The sequence below is a fragment of the Aplidium turbinatum genome, chromosome 10, assembly GCF_918807975.1.
Source record: "Aplidium turbinatum chromosome 10, kaAplTurb1.1, whole genome shotgun sequence".
Classification (NCBI taxonomy): domain Eukaryota; kingdom Metazoa; phylum Chordata; class Ascidiacea; order Aplousobranchia; family Polyclinidae; genus Aplidium; species Aplidium turbinatum.
This window is the reverse complement of record NC_137481.1, coordinates 15583756-15606776: the sequence shown is the minus strand read 5'-3', so window position 1 is coordinate 15606776 and position 23021 is coordinate 15583756. Positions and strand designations below refer to the sequence as shown.

Sequence of the window (23021 nt, the reverse complement as noted above, 5' to 3'; positions counted from 1 at the left end):
CAACATACCTAATTCTAAGGCGCACTGGTTGCGGTAATAAATCAAAATTGTGCAGTGATAAACTGCAAAATGAGCAGTAGCCTAATAAAATAAGTGTTATTTGGCCGAATAATTCAATTCAATTTTCAATTCAATTTATTTTTCTTTGTCAGAATGCAAAAGAAATGATATTGTAAAAAAGACGGTCGGTTGAATAGCAAAGTGGTGAGAGCCATATATCGACGTTCGAAAGGCGGCCTGTTCGACACTGCTCCAGAGCATGTGGCTGTGTCTTTAGCAAGACACTTAAAGGCACACCGTCGATTGCGGAGTGGCGCCCATCCTACTATCGCCCTAGATTTCTCTCATGTATGAACAGAACGCTGCTCTAGAGAGAACTGCCAACGGCCCTTGTTAGGGCTATGGGCTGCCGAACTAAAAATCATAACATTACGGATGGTTTTATTTTTGTCGCTCTGCAACAAGTAGGCTAAGGTCTTTTAGCGACAAGGCTCATTCTAAATTTTATATCAAGTTTAGGATGTCATCACATTATTACCCGACTTATTCTCACTGGATTATGCAAGAAAGAATACAATCGGTACCGGTACCGTTTTTAAAGACTTCGGTTTGACCCGGCCTGGAATTGATCTCAGATCTACCAGCCCTAGAGCCAAAGGAAAAATCACTCGGCAATTAATCTGGTGCTTAATGAACTAAACTGAACTGAATGAACAACTCATACAAAACAAAAAGCAGATTTCTTTTATGTTGTTTAAATTTTGTTTTAAGTTGTCTGATCCACGATATAATTAATAACTTAATGTCCGTCTGGGCTTTTATGAAGTCATTTACACAGTGAGTGTGAGTGTTCGCAATAACACACGAGACCACTTGCAGACAATTTCAAGTAGGGTACCGTACGTCAAACTATTGGTGACTGCTTGCACTGTTGCCTACATCAACATGAATATGCCACCGCTCTCTGAATATAACCCAAGTCTGCTATTCTGAGGTGGGTGGTGTTACGGCCGTGACGATCGATGAGGGAAAGCAAGTAAAGCAGTGCTTACCTTAGCAAAAACTATGCAAAATATAATGACTGAATTCTAGGTTTAACTTATTATTTTTATCACGTCTATTTTAACTTGAAAATTGCTGTATTCGTGACTAGAATTACTCGTAACGCTTGTGAGTAGTCTAAGTCCTTACCAAACGGCATGTCGCCTATAAATGCCAATTAAAGCAAACGCTTCTGTCAGAAACAATCACTGAGGCTCCAGGTAAGCAACCATCAAACTTGCTTTCCCAGATTCAAAAATGTCAAAAAACGCCTTCGTTTTAACCAATCCTCACCCGTTTTGCAAAACGTCACCAGCTGCTTAGCCAATCAGATGTGTTATGGTTATGGTAGGTTAGTTGTGCTTTCCCAGTGACGTCAATGCGTACATTCGCTATAGCGACTAGACTAACTCGTCAGAATGGTATCTCGTCACGGTACACGCACAGCATCATAATGCCAAAAAGCTTGTTGCTGTTTTTTGATGTCTCCTCGCCATGTACTTTAGCCTACTGTACTAGCTTTCATAGTCATGCCTTTGCCCTTTTTGCAGCGTTGATATAACGTTACTTCGCCAATGAACGTTCAGGTGCGGGTGCAATATTTAGTTTGTTAAGCTTCTATACGCAGGAGGCAAACTTATCCAGCTTTTTGTACAAATTGCTTGCGGTTGTAATGTTTAGGCCTAAGTGTTAGTTTTTGTAGTGTAGGCTTAACTGAATATCTGAGAATGAACATTCATGACGAATTAAACATTTAGACAACTATTATTCCATGTCTAACACAGGATTTTGGTCTTGCAACGTTAAAATTAAGATTGTTCATGACTTCTAAACATTAAATGGATGTATGATCACGACATAGGCGCAGCACAATTTGACAGATTTTTATTTTTGATTTGTTTTGGAAATGCTCTCAGAGCGCACCAAATTGGAAGTGTTTTTCAAAAATTTCTGGGGGAGGCCTTCCAGACCCCCCGCTGGAAGTGTTGCCTTCGGCAACACGCCTTCGGGCTTCGCCCGAAGGTTACGCCCTTCGTGCCTACTACCTTGCTGCAGCATATTTCCAAGTTGCTTTCCCAACGGTTTAAGCCACCGAACGTCACTGTGTTACGGACAATCTCTGTACAAATCAAACGTTACATAAAACCGTTGTCCACTGAACCTGACGTCTTACGTCATGGACTGTTGCTAGAAATGAGCAAAGATTGCACCACCTTGTCACACCTGTGAAACATGACATAATCGTTAAATCTTGAATTACGAGATATGGTGTAAGCCAAAGCCAACAGGTGCTTGAATAGCTTCATAATGCTTATCATCATTACGTCACAGAAGATGGTTACGTGCGTTTGGAATATTGCAATCTATTCTCTCATTCTTAAAATTGTTGCTTGAAAAGTTGGTCACATATTAAAACAGTTTTGCTTGTGCTTTACCAACTAGACGAAATTTCCGTCTTTATCTCAGTACGGTAGCCTAATTTGTATTGTAGTGACAAGATTTCGTGGGTACGGTGTTGGTGTTCCTCCATTCTTCGACAGCCTTGGGGCTATTTTTACAGAAATACAATTCTTGAATAGACGTTTTCAGAAGAGTGTTTCTTTCGGCCATTGCATACAGACGAACGGATCCGGGAATCTTATGTTACAATTTTCTCACGAAGAGATTATGATTTACCGTTGTAACCAGGTGGACGATAAAGAACGCAAAGGTTAAAAAAACGCCAAAAGCAGAGAAGCAAGAGTGACTTGCAAAAGGTTTTCATAATAATGATAAATGTGCAATTTCAGACGAAACAACACAATTCAACGCAAATTTTGCGAAAGTTAATATTTTTTCCTGAGTAAGAGCATTAGGCTATAGGCCTACAATGTATATTGTCACGTCATCGGTTTCTTGATAACTAATCTATAGGCTATAGGCTAGTTCTGCTGTAAACCTTTTTTGTGCTTTTCAATATTGTTCTTGATGCGACATCACATCAAAAACGGTTTTAATTAAACTAAGTAATCAAGTGCTTTGATTGATTTCAAAAATATTTTTAAAGTATTTTTTTTAATTATTTTTCATCTGTATTAGTATTAGCCTACTTATCCAAATGCAACGTGATTGGTTATCGCCTCTCTTCAATTTCACAAAAAAATTGGGTTTTGCACAGTAGACTAAATGAAACTGTCCCTGCCAGCAGGCTCGACTGGAGCCCAGTAAAAATTCAAGTGGGCGCTTCGGCTTGTTGGCACTTGTTGGTGATCTTGCCCATCTCTGTTTATGGGTCACAAATGGGTTAACATAAGTTCAATTTTTCATGTTTGTTTAATTAATTGTTCCAAACCGAGCCTCATCTTTTAATTTCAACTTATTATTTTCATGTAGTTTAAAAAAGAAAGTAGAAAATATGAGCGCTAATGTGGGTTGAATTTGGGAAGCCCAGTTGTAAAATCGGAAAAACCTAGAACATCACACAACTCAGGCGAAAGAGAAATTGAAAAAAGAAAACTAATCGGGAAAAAATGATGGTTTGCAAAAATGAGAGAACTTGTATACCTGGGACTGGTATATAAGTCCCCCCACCCCCCTTGGTAACTCATGACAAAGACAGGACTCAATGGACATGGCTCTTTCGCCTTAGTTGTGTGATGTTCTAGGCGTTACTTGTAAAATCATCCAAACATAGGTTGAAAGTGGGTTGCCCAATATTAAAAAAATGTTTTTACAAAAAAAAAACTTTTATTGGCTGTATAAAAACAACTTCGTCAGTGTTGTTTTTATATAGCCAGTAATTATGGCAAGGGTTAGTATGAGATCTCATGTGGTTAAATCTGGGCAGCTCATTTGCACAACAACATTTTACAAAATTTAGTCTGAGTTAAATTTCCCACATTAGTTCAGAATATTGGTAATTTAAATTAATGCACCATTTCTTATAATGGCAACATAAATATTTTTAAACATTCTCTTCTCTCACCTTCCCTTTAAGCAGGGAGTCGAACCGAACCCGAACCGGATTTTTGTAAACCGGTTTTGGTGCGATTTTGTCTGAACCTTAACCGGAACTGAACCGAAAAATTGAGTTAGCTTAAACCCTAACCGAACCCGAACCGGTTGAAAAAAGCGGTTCACTCCAGCATTACGTCATTGTTCACATTGTGGTAAGTGAAGTTGTACGTAGCATGCAGGGCCGGATTTAGCTCATGGGGGGCCCGGGGCACTTTTAGATCGGGAGGCCCCCGTGCAAAAAATTTTTTCGCGCCTACGGCGCGAAAAACCACCTCTACGTCTAGAGTAGCATTAATCCAGCACTGTACAGCATTTTGCAGAAACTTTAAAGGCTGAAAGGAAAAAAATAACACTAAATCACATTTTTTCCACGTAGGGAGGCCCCTCAAAACTCGGGGGGCCCGGGGCACCTGCCCCCTCTGCCCCCCCTAAATCCGGGCCTGGTAGCATGTTGTTAGGCTATCTTGGAAGACGTGCTGATCATTCGCTGCAACAACTTATTTCAGCAGTAACGTGTGTTATTAAGTGAGTGTAGCCGGTAGGCCTACTTCTTGGCGTTTGGCTAGATCTAATGAGGTGATGTTGCTTGTGAGCGTTGTTTCATAAACGGATGTTACTTCGTGCTGTGTTCGTTATTTCGATGGTTCTTGATATTAGGCAAGGGCTAATAAAGTGCTGATATTGCTTCATTGACTGGAGTTGCATGTGTTATTATTCTAAACCTTGGTAGGCTACCAGTGTTGGATTTCAATAGTAGGCCTAGGCCTAATTTTATCGGATCCGAACCAGAACTTATAAAACCGGTGTTGAGACTATTTTTGTCGAAACCGAACCGTACCCGAACCACAAATCATTGTTGTTGAACCGGAGCTAAACCGGAACTCTTAAGTTTCTTCGAACCCAAACCGGAGCTGAACCAAATTTTGAAACAATCTTTGAACCAGAACCGGACACGAACCGGAAAAATCAAACGGTTCGACTTCCTGCCTTTAAGTAGGTATAACGACCAGGGAACTAGAACAGCACACAACTAAGGCGAAAGAGAAAATTGAAAAAAGAAAACTAATCCGGAAATTGTTGAAACATCGCACTCTCGAGTTTTTTGGCGCTAAAAGCATAGATATCTTAAATGTAAAAGTAACTACTTTCAATTCTCTCATTTTCGCAAACCATCATTTTTGGTAACGCCTAGAACATCACACAACTAAGGCGAAAGAGCCAAGTCCATTGAGTCCTGTCTGTCATGAGTTACCAAGGGGAGTGGGGGGGGGGACTTATATACCAGTCCCAGGTATACAAGTTCTCTCATTTTCACAAACCATCATTTTTTCCCGATTAGTTTTCTTTTTTCAACTTCTCTTTCGCCTGACTTATGTGATGTTCTGGGTTTTTCCATCATTTTTCCCGTTAAGTTTTCTTTTTTCAATTTTCTCTTTTGCCTGAGTTGTGTGATGTTCTAGTCGTTACCCTTTAAGTAGGGCCCGGTCCTCTTCAACCTTTTTGTCCGTGGTACACTTTTTTCAATTTTTAATAACTTTGTATACCTCACAAATAGCAATGTTTAATTGTGCAGAAGAAGTAAAAAAAACTAATAATTAATTAATTGTTTGTTAAAGTGATTATATAGTAGTCTATATATAGTAGTCGATTATATAGTGATTATATAGTAGTAAATGTGAGTTTATTGTATTTTCTCCGAAACGGTGTATTTCAAAGTTTAATGACATGACCCTTACCCTGAGTAATATCAATCTTTCTTCTTCTAACTCAATTAAATTGCTTGGTGTAACATTAAATCAACATTTGTGTTTAGAAAACTTTGTCAGTTCCACTGTCAAATCTTGCTTTTTTCATCTTAGAAATATTGGTTCCATCAGACAGTTTATTAATGATGATGCTTGTAAAACTTTAACTCATGCACTTGTGACGTCCAGGCTTGATTATTCAAATTCATTGTTAAATAACATTCCACATTGTACTATTTTGCGTCTTCAAAGAGTTCAGAATGCTGCTGCTCGGCTAATTACTTTAACACGTCAACGTGAGCATATCACTCCTATACTAAAATCCCTGCATTGGCTTCCAGTATTGTATCGTATTCGCTTCAAAATATGTCTATTAATTTATAAAGTTTTCCATGGTTTTGCTCCAAACTATCTGGACACTTTGCTTGTTCATTATAAACCTGCCAGAACTTTGCGTTCTCAACATCAATTGCTCTTGTGCAACCCTTCATATAAGACACAATATGGAAATCGTACCTTCCCAGTTGTTGCTGCCAGTTGCTGGAACTGTTTGCCTATTTGTGTGAAAGAAGCAGAAAATTTAAATGAATTCAAAACTCGCTTGAAAACGTTCTACTTCAATGAACATTATGACTGAAATTACCGTATTAATTATCACCATTGTCATGTACAGCGCCCAGGAGCATAGTTTGACTGTGGATGTGGCGCTATATAAATGTTGTTATTATTATTATTATTAGTCTTCAACTGAGCACAAGAAACTACGCATGTAAAAGCGCAAAAAACGTTAAAATTGAAGTGGATTTAATAGCTTGTTGTTGCATTGTTTCGGCAAGATGGACATGACATAACGTGGCGTTAGCTCTTTCTCTAATCCTCCCCGCATTAAAGAATCAATGTTAAGTATCGAGTTTCGTTTGTTCGACTTGATCTCAACAAGACTGGAAAATTCTTCTTCACACAAAGAAGTGGTAGACATCTGTATAAGCACACCACTGTTGTGACTTCCACTATCACAGATCTAAGCTGTAGGCCTATAGCCTACCCTTCTCCAGCTGTAGCTTATACCTTAGTTTTGATCTGGTATACTCTTGGGTATACAGTATACCCGGTTGAATAGCACTGAAATAGGCTACCGACAAAAACTGTTTTTATTACTTCTGAACTTGAAGTTAATTGCTGTGAAATTCTGTGGCGAATCATATCCGTCTGGGAACTAGATTCCAAGAACATCACTTCGACACCACTCGGAAGCGCTTTTTTTTAAACTGGGCTATCTAATTGGGTAGGAACTTGACCCCGCAGACAAATATAACTGGAACCCAATCGGGCAGCAGTTTTGTGGCCGTGGCTAATTATATCCATCGATACATATAGCCAGAGGTGGGCAGTAGCGCGCTACCTTTATAGTTTTTTGGTAAAAGTAGCGGTAGCGGCGCTACTTTTTAGTTGGAGTAGCGGCTGTAGTAGCGACGCTATTTTTTTCCAAAGTAGCGGTAGCGAGAGAGGCGCTACTTTTTTTCAGTCGCACTCCCGCTACTGCTACTTTTTAATTTAAACTGAAAAAAATGCTTGTTTTTTTTGGTCAATACTGGCGTTTTTCTGGTCAATACTGGCAAAGTTTCGATGTTTTGGGAATCTCGTTTTCTGGTGTGTAGCTGCGATCAAGGTATGAAATCGATAATGTTTATTTTAATTTAAATAATAGCCGAAGTAAAGTTGTATATGGTTTATAGAATATAGACTACATTCAGTGAGCATTGCCTCATCAGTCATCACCTATGCTAAGATGTCCAAAAATAAGGTTTTATCATATTGTTTAAAGTAAAACTGTTGACAAATGGTTAGCTAAGATATTTGTTGCTGATAAAATTTTCTTACACGATGGTTTTTGTTAAAAGAAATCATAACAAGGCAATTTTGATGCCAATTCAGTTGTCATCAGCCAGATTCAGCCATTCAATTTTCATCAGCCCTGCTTACAACTTAAAAGTTACAACATAGTTTATCTTATTTCTAAAGAGCTCATTTATTTCTAGCTGACGTCAACTTTTTCGGCGAATATCTCCGTGTGATGAAGCCTATCTGTCAGGCTTTAGACATTCTCCAGGGCGAGTCCAAGGCGTATTACGGAGTCTTGCTTCCAACCATTACAATTTGCGTGAAGAAGTTGACCGAGATCAGTGATCTTGTGACCTGTGAGGAGTTGAGAGTGAAAGTCCTTGAAGGGGTAAAGAAACGATTCAACAAGTGCTTCAACGACATGAAATGCGTTATAGCATCGTGTCTTCATCCCTCCTTCAAAACGTCGTGGCTACAATTTCTGCACTACGTTTCCACGGATGATGCTGACGCACTGCGAGAAAAAGTCAAGACATGTGTAATTCGACTGTTGCGGGAGATATCAAGCCAGGATGATACCGAGAAGAGTGACACCAACACCAGTCACGACTCCGAGGATGAACTTTTTGGTGTGTCGGCGCCATCCCGTGAAACGTCGGTGCAAAAGGAAACAGCAATTGTGGACGCCTTTTTTCGGACAGGAGCAAGTCCTTGAGCTTTTCGAATACCGAGTTAAAACATCTGTTCATTACATACAACACCCCCATTCTTTTTAGTGCTGCGGTAGAGAGACTTTTCTCTGTTGGAAAAGATGTGCTTAAGCCAAAGCGCTAATTTTTTGGTAATTGAGAAAATCAAGAAAATTGAAATATTTTGGCCACATGATTCGCAATAATTCTATTCAAAGACAACTACTAGAAGGAAAAATGAACGGCAAACGAAATAGGGGCAGACCACCAAGAATTTGGACTAATGATATTGAAGACTGGTCAGGACTTAACTACAAAACTGCAGTAGAAAAATCTTACAACAGAGAAACTTGGCGTCTCATTGCCTCCAACCCTCGACGAGAGGAAGAAACTTAATGATGATGAAGCCAAAGCGGGCAGGACTTAGTGACTCTCATTTTGAAATGGTCGTGTTTTTGAAAGATGCGTAACAATAAATTTCCCTTAGAATGTGTTTTCTATAACGACGTTAAAATGACAGTGTAAACTGTAAACGAATGATAACATTCGTTTTCAAGGTCATTTTTGCGTCACTATAGGGACTTGAAGAGTGTTTCCTAGTGTCATTTTAGACAAAAGTAGCGGTAGCGCGCGCTACTTTGGTCCGAGTAGCGCGCTACTTTTGTAAATTGGTAGCGGGTAGCGCGCGCTATTTTGGTCCAAGTAGCCGTAGCGGGTAGCGCGCTACTTTAAAAGTAGCGGGTGCCCACCTCTGCATATAGCTTACCATAAAAGATCTTGCACATGCACGTCTTAAACCAGGGGTGTCCAAAGTCCGGTCGGCGATATGTTTTTATATGACCCGCACACACAGAAATCATACCAACTCAATGGGCATTTTTTTTAATTAGTTTAGATAGCATTTTTTCAGACAAGAGAAAAGCCGGCGAGAAAAGTTATAATCATTGTTACGTCATAATTGCAAAATCGCCTATTGTTCCGAAGAGTATGGGAATGAGTGACAGGTGAGCATTAATTCATTTCTCTGTTAGCGAATTCAACAATCGCTTCTAGGATTTTGTCGCAATTGAAAAGGACTTATTGCTATTCACTTCTTTCTGTGTGAACCTGATGACTGATAAGTCTCCCGCAGCTAATTGAATTTCACTGCGACGTCGAGTGCCAAGTCGACAGCAACACTTTTCTCTTATGCCTTTTTTACACCAGTTCAGTGGCCGAGTAGTTTCGTCTTCGGTAGATCTGAGATCGATTCTAAGTCGGGTCAAACCGAAGAGTGTTCACAAAATGAATTCTTAAACAGGCTACTCTTCCTTATAGACCAGGGGTTCCCAACCTTTTTTACACCGTGGCCCCCTTTGCAAGTTTTGAAAAATCAATGGCCCTCAGTTTTTTTTCAAGTTTTTGAAAAAATTAAGAAACGTCATGATAATTAAAGTTAGGAGTGGACTAAGAGATATACAGTGGTGTTGGAGTGGACTAAGAGATATGATAAATTCAAAAAATTCTTCTTCTTCAAATCTTTCCATGGCCTCCTTGAAAAAGGCTCATGGTCCACTATAAGGGGGCCATGGCCCCCAGGTTGGGAACCCCTGTTATAGACAGACGTAAGGATAATGTAGGGTCAAAACCATAATGTGGAGCCGAGGCGTAGTTTTTATAACCATTTTCAACAAAGAATTAAAAAAATTTGAATTCTTGAACCGGAAAACAGTGGAAACGCTGTTTCTTCGTCACCATTACATTCCTGAAACATTCGAAATAAGATTAGCTTCAAGACAATGGGAAAACTAAATTTTAGATATTTCACCATGATCACAGATCATAATTCAAAGTAGGGGAAATTGTTAATTACGTAGCACAATTTTATTTAGCCACTTTCGGGCAATTTTAAGTCAGCTTGTGAATCAATAAAAACGTTGGTTCAAATTCAAACCATGGCGGCCTACAGAATACACGCTATAAATCAAACCCAAGTTTAGAAAATTTATCATTAAAAAGCTGAAACCAAAAATTTTCGGCGAACACCAAATCTAAACGCAATCCTACACAGCAGTCATGAAACGTAAAAATGAAATTTATTTACACAAAGCACTAAACTCTTTAAAAAAAATCTTGGCAACTTGATCACTATTTATTACTAATAGGCTACTTTCTTCACGTTACGAAACTACTGAAGTAGTCTACGCAGTCACCAAACTTATTCATGCAACCGATTGCATTTCAACCAACAAATAAGTCCCTTTTTATATCGATTCAACGCAAATCTGCAGATGTCAAATCAATGTAGTTACCAGTAAGTGACTACCTTGGCTGGAATAACCCACTGCACCAAACAATAACTAGTCTCACAAAAAAAAAATGGAACAAGCAATCAACACCTCTTCAATAGAAAAAAACGTTGCGACACAGTTGCAAATAAGATTGAAGTATTTCGAGTGTGGCAGTCTCATCAGCTACACAGCTTGTTACAAACACATGCATAGTATTTCTACAGATCATATTCATGTAGCAAGGTCCCCCCTATTTACATTGATTCAACGTTGTAACCATGCAAAAACAGCGGGTTTGCACACTGGGTAGAGAGTTGTAAGTCGGGCCGAATCCGAGCTTGAAAGTCAATTACGTTGCGACATCGTGAGCTGAGCTGCATAAGTTACAACATAAGCGTAGAATGAAAGCCCCAACAGACTAAAGCGCTTAAAAATTGATGTAATGAGGTTATTCTTTTCACCATAAATAGTCTTCTTGTTACAGGCGAATGCAACTAAAGCCAATGCTGGAGAAAACTACAAACGAGTTTTTTGGTGAAATTTTATAAATCTTCATTCTCAGTGGCTTGAAACTTCGTCCTATTTTGCTTCTGGTAATTTCATTTCAACTTTAGGCTGTTTTCAATTTTATCGACCTATTGGCTCATGTTTGAAAACTCTACGTTAACTTATGTAGGAATAACTAGCTTTTAATTCAAATTATAATATTGCGTTGGCCAATTAAATTACCAAACAATTCAAATAATTAATTTTGTGCAACGTACTTTTAGTTTGAACAGAAAAGAAACAATACGTAGTTGTATCATCTACTGGCAAAGGTAATGCTCCGCAGAAAAGAGTGGCAGTGTTTTTCATGAACCAATTCCTGTAGTCACAGTCACAACGGCTTTTATCATCGCTGAGGTTCCCCAAGTTTTAACTTTAATTTTTTTTGTGGATATACCTTGCACTATTCAAGTTTTTCCCTGGGGACACTTTGAACCATTTCTATCTTTTGATAATGTGATATTAAGAGTCACTGTTGCCTCACATAAGACAAAACTTTCCATCATGGCACGTGTTGCAGTGTAGGAGAAACTTTGTTTCACAAAACAAAAGCACAAAAAACATGCTACCCGTCATTACACAGTGTGGCATGTAGAATATCAATCGCAAATCATTTTTCAAAACATATTGTAAAAGCGAAAAGGATGTTTAAATATCGCATGAAGCCATTTGCTCGCCTTTCTTCACCCCTCTTATCATATAAAACGCCATAGAAGAAACTGACAAGCATGGTATACACTATTCCTACACGTTTGATCAGTTAACAAGACAGTGGGTACTATTAGCAGATATCTAGATTTTCGAGACGCTCAGCTTTGAATTTTGTAGGCAATGGTCAAGACATCTAACCAGTCCCGCAATGATCATCGAATGTCTACTCTACTCTAAGTGTCGCTTCCATCTAAATGGTAAAATCTACAGCAGGTTTGCTGCATAAGTTACAAGCCGTTCGATTTCTGATGTATGTAGCTTGTAGGTCAGTTCTACTCGCAAATTTGATTCATTGCGAAATTCGGTGTATAGGCAGGTACGGGCCTGCATTTTCGGGTTTGGATATGAAAAATAAGGCCCCTTACAACTCTCCATGGAATTGACGTCACATCACAACGAAGGAATGTTAAAATAAAACAACACAGGCGCTAAGCAGCAGGGTTTTCAACACCAACGTTTCAAGAAAGAACAAAAATGTGTTAGTCAAGGAGAGAATTGCTACTGGACATTGCAAAGACAGACTATTGGCCGATGCTTCTTAAAAACTCTTCTAACTCGTCATCGTAGTCGTCGTCATCGTAAGGATTGAAAATATCTTCTTGGGTGACGTCATCGAAGCAGTCGGCTGCATCTTCGAAGGTCCAGTTTGTGTATGGCATTCGCTTGAAAGTGGATGGTGCAGTGGGTTCCGATAGACAAGTGTCCAGCGGATTCTGATAGAACATCTCGGTTGATTGCTGCGGTGGTGGTGGTGGTGGTGGCATTACCTGACGCAACACAAAACTCATATTAGTTATCTCAATTTCTAAGCCTGTTTTATAACTGATAGGAAATACAGTGCTGGCATTCGGGGCTGTTTATTTATCATGTGACGCCATTGTTGGCGCCTTAAAAGCTTTCATATTGCACAATGCAGGATGACGACATAACCTACGTCATATTTGGTGCCATACGAAAGGGAGAAGGGCGTCATAAAAGACTTGAACAAATTCAGACTACTTTCTTCTAACCTTTGGGCGGTTTTCTTTCGTTCTTTGTTTCGTCTGGTCAGGTGCGTTATTTGCCAAATGAAGGCAATAGAATTCAGGATCCACAGCGTCGGCAGCAGTGTACATGACTCCGGACGGGGTAAAAAACACAGGTTCGTTCTAAAGCACAAAAAATGTTTTTTGTAGCCTGGTCGTTTAAATTAAAATGCATCAGAGTTGCTTTATGTTGTTGGGATGCAGGATACCTTCAACCATTGCATTTAGACGATTGGTATCATTGAATGTCTGTTTTGAAATGACTTAAAATGATTTGAATTACAACACAATGAAGAACACATTTCAGCGCTTTCTTGACACCTGCAGCACAAGCCCAGATAGCAAATCCACCATTTTTACATTGATTCAACGTCTGTAGAGGTTGTTTCAATGCAAACAAGACGGATTTAGCTGTGTGGGAGGTGTTATGAATACGTCACAAAAAAACTCCACCATTCTGATGAGCACTATTCACCATAAAATAATTTTCGTCTTGTTTAGAAAGAACTTCAGGAAGCGCATGCTGGGATGAAAAGTCTCCGTTATCCGAGCTCTCGATGATTCTCCCCCAATTGCTGGCACGGAGCTTGATGAAACTATCCAGTAGAGCCTGGGATAGATTATTCAGAGGAATGCGGCTTGAGGTACGAAGCCTTTCCAAGTCATCAAAAACAGATTTAAGTTTTACCATCGAGTTTTCGTCTGCTTTCAGTGAATCTTCCATTGAAACAACAGTAAGCTAAAAAAAAGGATATCATACTGTGAAACAGTGAAAGTATTTTACAAATGTATGAAAATAATATTAACATGTAAATCGTTTTATTAGTGTAACTTTACGGTTAACTATCGTCGTCATTTCTTTTACGAAACTTGAAAGTAATTTGAGTTGATAGAAACGACTTAGCGGTATGTGTAAGTAAGCACCCTTAGTCAAAGAGATTTTCAAGTACAAAATTATTTTCAAAATCAAGACCAGTGATCTTGAAGACAATGATCTGATCTTGAAATTAAAATAATGGCTTCCTCTCAAGGTTGAAGGCACCTCACTGATAACTTTTCTAGCATTAAAGACATGACTACGATGACCAAGAAACAGTGAACACGCAGCAAAGCAGCACAAAGTAGATAGGTTAAAACTTTATGTTCAGGTTAAAGATGCAGCCTGACAAGGTTACCAGATGGAAAACGTTGCTAACCTTAAGAACGCGAATAGCACACTGTATGTTGTCATTGTTGGGTTGATCTATGAGCTTCCGTACAACGCCGCAAGTCGCTCGACCCAGAACTTTCAATCTCTCTAGTCTGCCTTTATTTTCGCACAACAAAGCGAGGAACAGCTCGGCCATGAAGTGTGTGAAGTTCCTTGCTCTGCAAAAGTCAATTTCCTGATGGATGAAAATTTTTCTCGTGAGTTTGGCCTGTTCGTGAGTGCATGTTGATTGCAGCTGATCATCTAAGCGGAGTCCATACGCCACTCCTGGTAGGATGCGAATGCGACAATATTACAAACTCGCGCAGTGGAGTCAATATCTCGCAACAGTTAAAGAGATGGAAATGACAAATGGCTGATAGCAAAATAGAAACAACAGGCAGCTAATTGCAATATTTTTATCTCTCGCTTATAACAATTTTTTTTTTAAGTGATCCATACTAACCGGAAGCTTGGTTGATGTAACGACAATAAACATCCTATACTTGAAAATATTTTTGATTTTTGAAATTGTAGTCAGTGGAAATATATGCACAGCTAATCGGGAATAAAGAATTTAGTAAAATATAAAAATCTGTTTGGTTTTTATCGAACTAAAAAGCATCCAGACAAAAGTTGACAAATCAAACTGTCCTCACAATGATTTTAGCTGCAATCGGTTATGGTAAATGATGGAGAAAGTTCGTAATTTGTATTGTCTGTTCCAAGTTGTTAATCGTTTACATGTTTGTCATGAAAGTAAGCAATGTGGTAAACTTCTTGTTATTTACAAATGACAGTAAAGTGTGTTGGATTCAGTGGCTAGCAGGCCCGATCAGATTACAAGGAAGTAAAAATAACAAAACTTTGATCGGTTTTCGTCCTATTCAGGTTGCCATTGTTTTCATGTTTTTAAAAATAATGTAAACAATGAAGTAAGAGCTTTCCGCCTTTTAAATTATGCCTAATTTGGAGACACCCGCCACACATTTAACAGAGCAGTTTGAAAGAAAATATTTCGTTGCTAGTTTCGACGCAAATTCATTCTTTTGGCTTCGTGATATGTTGCATTAAGATTCCTTTGTAAAAACTTCACAAAATGAACATGATGTCGTTTCGTTGTCAATTCCAAACAAAAACTAACGGAATAAACATAACAATCAGCAAGAGCTCTTACTTTTCAGGGTCACGTAGGAGAACAGTATCCATCGCTTTGAAGCCTTCTTGAGCTTTCGTTAGCAAAGTGTTTCGGAACCCTGGCAAGCCAGTCTCGGTTCTGGACAGTTTGTCGCACAGTCGACTGCCTAAGTAACGGAAGTTTTGCTCGCGAACGCACTGGATAACGAAATGAACCGAAGGTGAGTCCGAGTCGATGATTGCGCAGACGAAAAACTAACGTGTGAAAACGACCTCGTAACATGTTTAGTAATAAGAAAAATAAACTACATTTGCTACAGGGAGCGAAATTTGCCTAATTTACAATGACAATTTATATCTTAAATACCATCTTCAAATAAGCTGAAAGGTTAACAGCTAATCGGCTATAACCTCCAATGTCCGTCAAGTAAAACGATAGAGATTCCCTATTCTTCATTTAAATACACAAGAAAGAAAATGTTATTTACTAGCAACGTAGTCCAAACCTAAGAAGCAAACTAGTATCACCATTTCATCATTTGGGTGCATCATTTCCCTCTTACTTTAGAACTTCAACTTGTGGCATTGAAAAGTAGTGAACATTTTAGGTCAAAATAAACTGATAAAATAAGGGGCTCACCGGTCACCAGAAAGAAATTTTCTGAAGAAAGAAATGAATTTAAAGGAGAATGGGAAAAGGAAACGGAGACGTACAAAAAAACTGGTGAAAAATGAGGCAGATAAATTCGGATTCAAGAAGATGCAATGAACAGAATGAGATGTAAAAAGAAAATCCGCTGCAAGAAAAGAACTGGCACCACCACGGAATGTACACAATAAAACATGATACGGTAAAAACATGCAGAATCTTATTGTCTTCTGCTTGAAATGGACCTAGAATGGTCAGCATTTTTCAATGACACAAGTTGAACTTCCAAGGTGAAGGGGAGATATGCACCTTATTCAACATTTTTGAATACACAAGTTGAAACATTAAAAGCCTGCTGTTTCCTAAAAACCGAATGAGTATGGTAGGCCTATTATTTTAAGCTTTAAATAGGCTTTTTATTACAGGTCGGAATCTATATTTCACAGAACTAGGGGAAACAAGTTACAATATTATCACATTTAAAAGCATACGTCTTTTCAGCAAACAGAAAGTATGGTATGCAGCTAGCAGTAAAAACAACGTAAGCTCACAATTATATCACACAAAATTGGGCACTAAGACAGTAATAACCACACAAAAAACTATAAAACAAAGCTTGTACATTTTGGTATTGTGCAGATCTCCGCCGCTGGTTTAGTTGGACTCATGCAAATCCTCTTGGAGTTATGCTGTACCTATCAGTCAACCATAGCCACCAGCTGACAACAGTATAACTAAGCGCCTTGCGGTTAAAGCGTTGATTGGAAGAAACTGCCAATTACTCTTTCGTATCATAGGAGATCAAGTTAAGAGCAAGATTTCTCAAAGTGGGGTACTGGGAATTAATTCAACAACCCATGGTGACGGATTCAATGATCTCATCAACAAGACCTTTAAATGCAAATTGTTCTAATAAAAAACATTTGAAGTCACTCGTGCGTAGCTAAAAGGAATGCTCACCATTGCATAGATTTTGTCAACTAGCATTGAAATCGCTTTTTCTATCAGATTATATTCGCGCAGTTTGGCTATTACGAGGGGTACAGCGTCTTCAAAACAGTCTGGTTCACACGTCACTTGGCCGATGAACTGGTCAATCAAATGAAGGGCATTCGTGGTGTTTTCAGAAGCTGAAAAAATGTCATCAAGACATACCACCATTACAAGTGCAGCTAAACAGTTCTGCAAAATTAAGACAATTAGATCTTATTTTCCAACTGGCTGATGAAACAAACTTTTGACAGCTTGCACTAAAGTAGTTTCAAAGATATATTTGTCAATAAATATCAAAAATTAGTGCAAGAACTAGTTCTAAGTGCAAATACAAATTTAAAGGGAATGCTCACACAACAACTTATTCAGTATTAAATAAACTCGGTTGAAGTAATCACTAATCAGGCCACATTTAGACACCACAAATACAAAAGAGCATACTGCGTAACCATACACATACAGCCACAACCGCTGGTCTCTGCCAGTCTGCTGTCTCAACAGTAAAAAGTTACTACGTTAATTTAAACAAAATAAAATCTCGCAACTTTAGGATCTAAGCATTCCGCGTGCCATGCTACAACTTTTGATTGAGCTTACCGCAGGTCTTCGCTGTGTTCTGATTCGAGCCATCTCTTTGTTCAACCTGAAACAAAATACGTTTGAGATACTTCAGACAAAATTGCACCTCATATGATACAATAGCATTGGTATTTTTCCAAATCAGCGGTACTAGCTATTAGCTACTGAGCCTTTCATGGCACAATAGCCTACTACATTTCCAAACCATCAACGCCTGTGGCTTCCCACTCATACATTGAAATACAAAAATGCAGATAGTGCTTTTACTTAATATATATTAATATGACCCCTATCAATAATAATAAAAGGATTAAAATGTTTTCATAAAGTTATCAGAGGAGAATTTTCTATTTGCACCAAAGAGACAATTTGTGGATTTAGTATTGTGCTGGATTCGACAACCTAGATTGGCAAACGTAGCCCATGTCAAATTGAATAAGCAATGAAGCATTGCATACCTCAGCCAGATACGCACCGGCACCACCTTGTCATATAATGGAAGGTTATTTCTGTTTTGATGATCGACTGGTGAAAAGAACCGACATGAGCCTACCAAGAATTACCAAGAATAGTTCATAAGACAAAATAAGAGTTTGGCGGTAGGCCACTATGACATAGCCTCATCGGTGGCAAAGGGCCATAATTGTGGCCCCACAAAGGCCTTGTAGTATACAAGCAGTGATGTATTGGTGCTATAGCACATTGAATTAAAGTCCAGTTAATATGCAAAATTGCAAACCTATGAAAGTATTACACTATTAATTATAAACTTACAGGAGCAGAGAAGTTACTGCGGGGAACAAATTCACTTGCAGCAGCTGACAAATTAGACTTTAAAGATGTTTCGTTACTTGGAGTAGCATTATCTGAGAAAATAAACCAAAAATATGCAAACAACTAGAATTAATCATTTCCTTTTTACGGGTACACGATATCCTGTCGCAGCCGACCTATTGCAAGGACATCTCACCACTGATGCGAATTCCTTACTAATCCGATTAACGCTTCCTTATCACAGCATGCCCCTGGCTTGTTTAACTGGGATTATGGACATCTGTTTTTGGAAACAGCAACTGAGTAATCTTAAAACTTTAACTCCAAAGCTGGTTGATTGCTGATGCTTTTACTGTTGTACTAGTATTGATGAAAAGTATTTATTATTGATCGAAAAGATAAGCTGCCTTCGAATTTAAACCGCACAAATGATGAGAAATAAAAAGTTTGGAAGACACGGTTTATAATTAAGTAAATATGGAATGATGGGAAGAGGAAACGCGGTCGTCCAAGAAGAATGTGGAAACAACAAGTGAAGGATGAATTTAAAAAAGTCGGACTGAAGGAGGAAGATGCAAGGGACAGGGTGAAATGGAGAAAAGGGATTAAAACAATTGCTGCGCGGAAACAATCGGCCACCCCCACTAGTGGGGAACAAACCGACGATGGATTATGATGATGATCAAACGTACACCAACGGCAACATTGGTGTTATTTGCTTAGGCTGATTTTATTGGTTAAAGTTTTTCCTATAACTCTCTTGTAGCCTACTCAAAAATAACGTGTCAAAAAGTTCTTTATTTTTCACAGACTCTCTGTACTAGCCATACAGGAAACACACAGGACCCCCACCGATCGACTCAGACGTGGGCACAACACAAAAACTAAATAACAAATGTGAGCATCGAGCCTGACAAAACCCCTTTCTATTCAGGGACGATGTTCGTAGTGAAGACATACACGACAGATCCGAAATCACACACCACACCATATTATAAAACCGAATACATCATATCAAAAAGTGGCAACACTAACATAAACATCTTCAACGTATACTTTCCGCAGTGCAGCGGGGAGAGTAAGTCATGTATAGAACTGCTCTCTGAGTCTATGCTGGAATATGAACATCAACATGTGGTCTTACTCGGTGACTTTAACGTGATCCTCGATCTGTTGGGCATGGCTAAGCCGCAATATTTCTCCACTAGACCGGATAGAATAGCACTTACAACACTCATAAGTCATCACCAATTGACAGACACATTCAGACAAGAATATCCATACAAAAAACTGTTCACGTTAACAAACCACAACAGTAAGACCAGGATAGACACTAGACAGAATACACATAAACGAGCAATTGAACATGCGCTTGAAAATTATCAGAACATAAAACATAAATACTTCACATCATCAGACCACTGCAAATTACCGATAATTCATCTCCAATATCAACAACACGTTAAAGAAAACTTTGAAATTATGAGAAGTTTAAAAATAGTCTCTTTTGCTAAATTGGTGTTACTAGTTTGTAGTGAAATAAAGTTAAACAAGCAGATTATTGCCATAGTTGATACCTAGGCATATATCTTACACCTAACAAACCAGTTAGGCTTTATCAGTGGCTGCTGCACTGCATAAGCAAAAGGTGACCATAGATTCATGTAGACATTATAACTTGTGTTAAATAGCAAAATCTATCACCCTACACTTGGCTTGACCTACGTACAGTAGGCTGTTTCACAAAAGCAAAGTATCAAATGTTTGCACTGACTTAACACTTGAAACCTTTCCTTTAACTAGTTCAAATTGCAATACTGCAGCAACTCCTTTTTTGATCAGTTTAAGCTTTGAGAGTAGAAACTTGACTTGAAGCCACACTGCATGCTAACCGCAAAAAGGAAGGCTCCTAAAACTGGGTCTGCTACTATTCGGTGAGTCTGATTCGGTGAGTTCCCAACTTCTAACCCCTAACCCTAAAACGGCAATGATAATTAGGCTACGGTACCCGATAATTTAAAAAAAATAAAATAAAAAATCCCCCGTTAAGGGATCAGACTCACCGAAACGGGCCATTCCGCCTAAAACTAACCCTTTTAGTGTGCGGATGAGGAAAAAAAGCGGATCAGGCTTCGTGTTCTGTAATATAAAGTCCCTAGACTAGAGCCCAACCAACATGGGCATGATATGGTAAGCAAGCGTTAATCGGATTAGTAAGGAAGAGGCTTCAAATCATGAGATGTCCTTGCCTGGGTTTTTTTTTTTGGTCATTCATCGGTCATTGACCATTTTTTTTACCAAAATATCCGAAAAATATATAGTCAATTGACCAAATATGACCAAAAACGACCAAATTAAATAAAAAATGACCGAATTTTTTCAAGTCATTCCGGACAAATGACCGAAAAGTCTCAGCGAAAAAAAACCCAGGTCCTTGCAATAGGATAACCTGTTTCTGCTTTTTACATATATACTATATGATACTGTAGCCTATAACATGTGTAGAACATAAATTGTGGTCACTGGTCAGTTTGTGTGTATTTTTATTTTACAGAAGCATTTTGTCTCTTCAGACATCAGAAAAGCTACTTTTCCAATACCATGGCACATCGAAAGGCAAATTACATATTGTACAAAACTACCCCATAGATTTCTAGGAAAACTATTTTCATAACCTTTCTTAATCTATTCTGCGGTAGGTAGCTTGTGACTGAAAGTTGTTAGGCAATGACAAACATAGCACATGACTAGGGAGCTGTGTTCCAAAAGCTTGTGCAAACTGCTACTGACACAACGAACCCGCAGCATCAGGCTAAAACAGATTGTTTGTGTCTACATTAATGAAATAAAAAGCACAATTACTACACACAGCACTTCTAATATTCTATTTACCTTCAACTGATATTCCAAGTTCAAAATTTCTGAACTGTTTCAGCACTGCAGCAGATTGAAATGGCACACTTGCTTTCTTTAAATCTATAATTATAATGCAAAAAGTATGACCTCTTTTCTACTTGATTATCATTTGCCAGATTAGTGTATGAGCCCTTTTGCTTTAAAATCATAACAGCAGTTCAAACTTATAACCATACATTTTTTAAATCATGCAGTTTTGCATTTATGGTGACTACTTGGAAAAGTAGAAATGCATTGATAAATTGCCAGGTTAACTCAAGTATGTTTGCATAGCCTAATTGGCAATTTTCCCTTTCTGGAATATATTATATTATATATACAAGATATTCTAGCCTACTATTTTGTTGCAAAAAGTAACTCAATGAAAATGAGTGTTTGATCATGATCTGAAACTGTGAAAGTCATCCCTTTTTTTACCATATTAAAAGCAAGTTATTATGAGTTCAAGTTCAAGGAATGGTTTGAACAAACTGTACTTTTATTGGGTTTGGGAAAGGGGCATGTATATTACCCAAGTAAAAAAAAATAGGCCAATGCATCCAGGTGGTAGACATGTTTGCCAAGTTGCAATAACGATTATGCAACTTACCACATTCTAGCATAGCCAAAGCAGATTTCGAAAAAGAATTAGGTTTGCGACTTGTTTGTTCCAAGATTGATTCCGATTTCCCAGCTGCTTGGTGCATTCTGTTTACAAGAGCCTCTGCAGAATAATCGTGCATGAAAATCTGATGAACTTAATTCTATTCAACAATCTTTAATCTAAATTTGTGAATGTCAGCAAAATTATTAGTTGCATTAAAAATACACATTATACACAACAGGGAAGCTTGCAAGGCTCAACAGCACACAATCTAATGCTGATTACCTGCAGTGTTTTCTTCAACAGGATCGTCACTAAAAGGGTTCTTGAAGTCTTTCCAATCTATCTGAGTAGTTGCAGGGTATGATTTTTGCACAGGTTGTAGCATTGGGTTAGTATTGAAACTATTTGTTGAAGATGCATCTCTCTGATTTGAATTGTCCGATTGAAAATTTGCAACACCAGCAAAGTCATTGCTACTTTGCACTGGTCTGGTATTCAATACAATAGCAGGCTGTGTGTTTGGCGTGACAACAGGATTGGATTGCAATGTAGGCATCACAGTGGTTCTGTAAGCATTATTGTTTTGATGACTATTTAAAGTTTGATTGGAAGATGATGCTGTTCTTCCTGGATTCCACTGAGCATAGTTTGATGAAGAATGTGGAGTGGCATTATTCTGAAGAAATTGTGTTGAACTCAAGCCATTGTTAGGATGATATAATGGTGGCATTTGATTGTAAGGATTATTTGAAGACACCCTATACTGGCCATTGGTAGGATTAACAAGCCCAGTGCTCTCTCTTCTGTTCACATTATGCATTGCAATATTACCAGGTGCATTGGGTTGTTGACCAGGATTGTATTGAATTGAACCAGATACTGCTGCATTATGGTTTGTCTGTGGTGGTTCCCATAAACCAAACTGTTCTGGAAAATTGCTTGTATGTCTTGATTGAGGCAAATTGGGAGGTCCTTGCATTGGGACATTAGAACGAAAATTATTCAAACTGTTATTATAACCACCAAGATTTCCATTCATATTGATTCAACCAAAACCAAACGTAATACTTTTATCACAATTTTCTATTCAGCTAAAGCTAAGCAAATTTGTCAAAGTTAGTACAGTAGCCCCTGCTTATTAAGCCAAAATTGTCTGGGCCCAAGGTGGGCTTATTCAGTCACACTTATTTTGAGGTGGCCCATAAATATTCAATGAATAATTCAAGATTCCCAATGCTACTACTTATGACTTATAATGACAGGAGATGATGCAAGCAAGAAAATTTTACAAAAGTATAGAAAATTTAAATGTTTTTGTAATAATTTTTGGGG

At 38.3% G+C, this 23021-nt stretch overlaps 1 protein-coding gene and 1 long non-coding RNA gene across 2 annotated transcripts; one reads left to right on the top strand and one right to left on the bottom strand.

Annotated features, from left to right (window-relative positions):
- The first annotated feature begins 4101 nt into the window (after positions 1-4101).
- On the top strand, positions 4102-16724 carry LOC145778664 (uncharacterized). The gene is made up of 5 exons (XR_014290451.1): positions 4102-4190; positions 13368-13510; positions 14015-14273; positions 15240-15413; positions 16481-16724. It is a non-coding gene; the product is annotated as an uncharacterized LOC145778664 (long non-coding RNA).
- Positions 10373-22780, bottom strand: LOC145778663 (uncharacterized). The gene is made up of 11 exons (XM_082590201.1): positions 21972-22780; positions 21693-21806; positions 21080-21163; positions 18188-18279; positions 17432-17477; positions 16802-16971; positions 15233-15390; positions 14063-14234; positions 13342-13605; positions 12852-12989; positions 10373-12608 (listed from the first exon to the last, which is right to left on the bottom strand). The coding sequence occupies exons 1-11, from the start codon at positions 22726-22728 to the stop codon at positions 12363-12365; spliced, it is 2241 nt and encodes a 746-aa protein (XP_082446327.1). The 5' UTR covers positions 22729-22780; the 3' UTR covers positions 10373-12362.
- Positions 22781-23021: the final 241 nt, after the last annotated feature.

Coding starts and splice junctions, on each gene's coding strand:
- LOC145778663 (XM_082590201.1), bottom strand. CDS start 22,728: ATGAATGGAAATCTTGGTGGTTATAATAACAGTTTGAATAATTTTCGT. Junction 17,478..18,187: donor GCAGTAACTTCTCTGCTCCT/GTAAGTTTATAA, acceptor ATTTTGTTTCAG/GTTGAACAAAGAGATGGCTC. Junction 15,391..16,801: donor TTGACAAAATCTATGCAATG/GTGAGCATTCCT, acceptor TTCGTTATCCAG/TGCGTTCGCGAGCAAAACTT.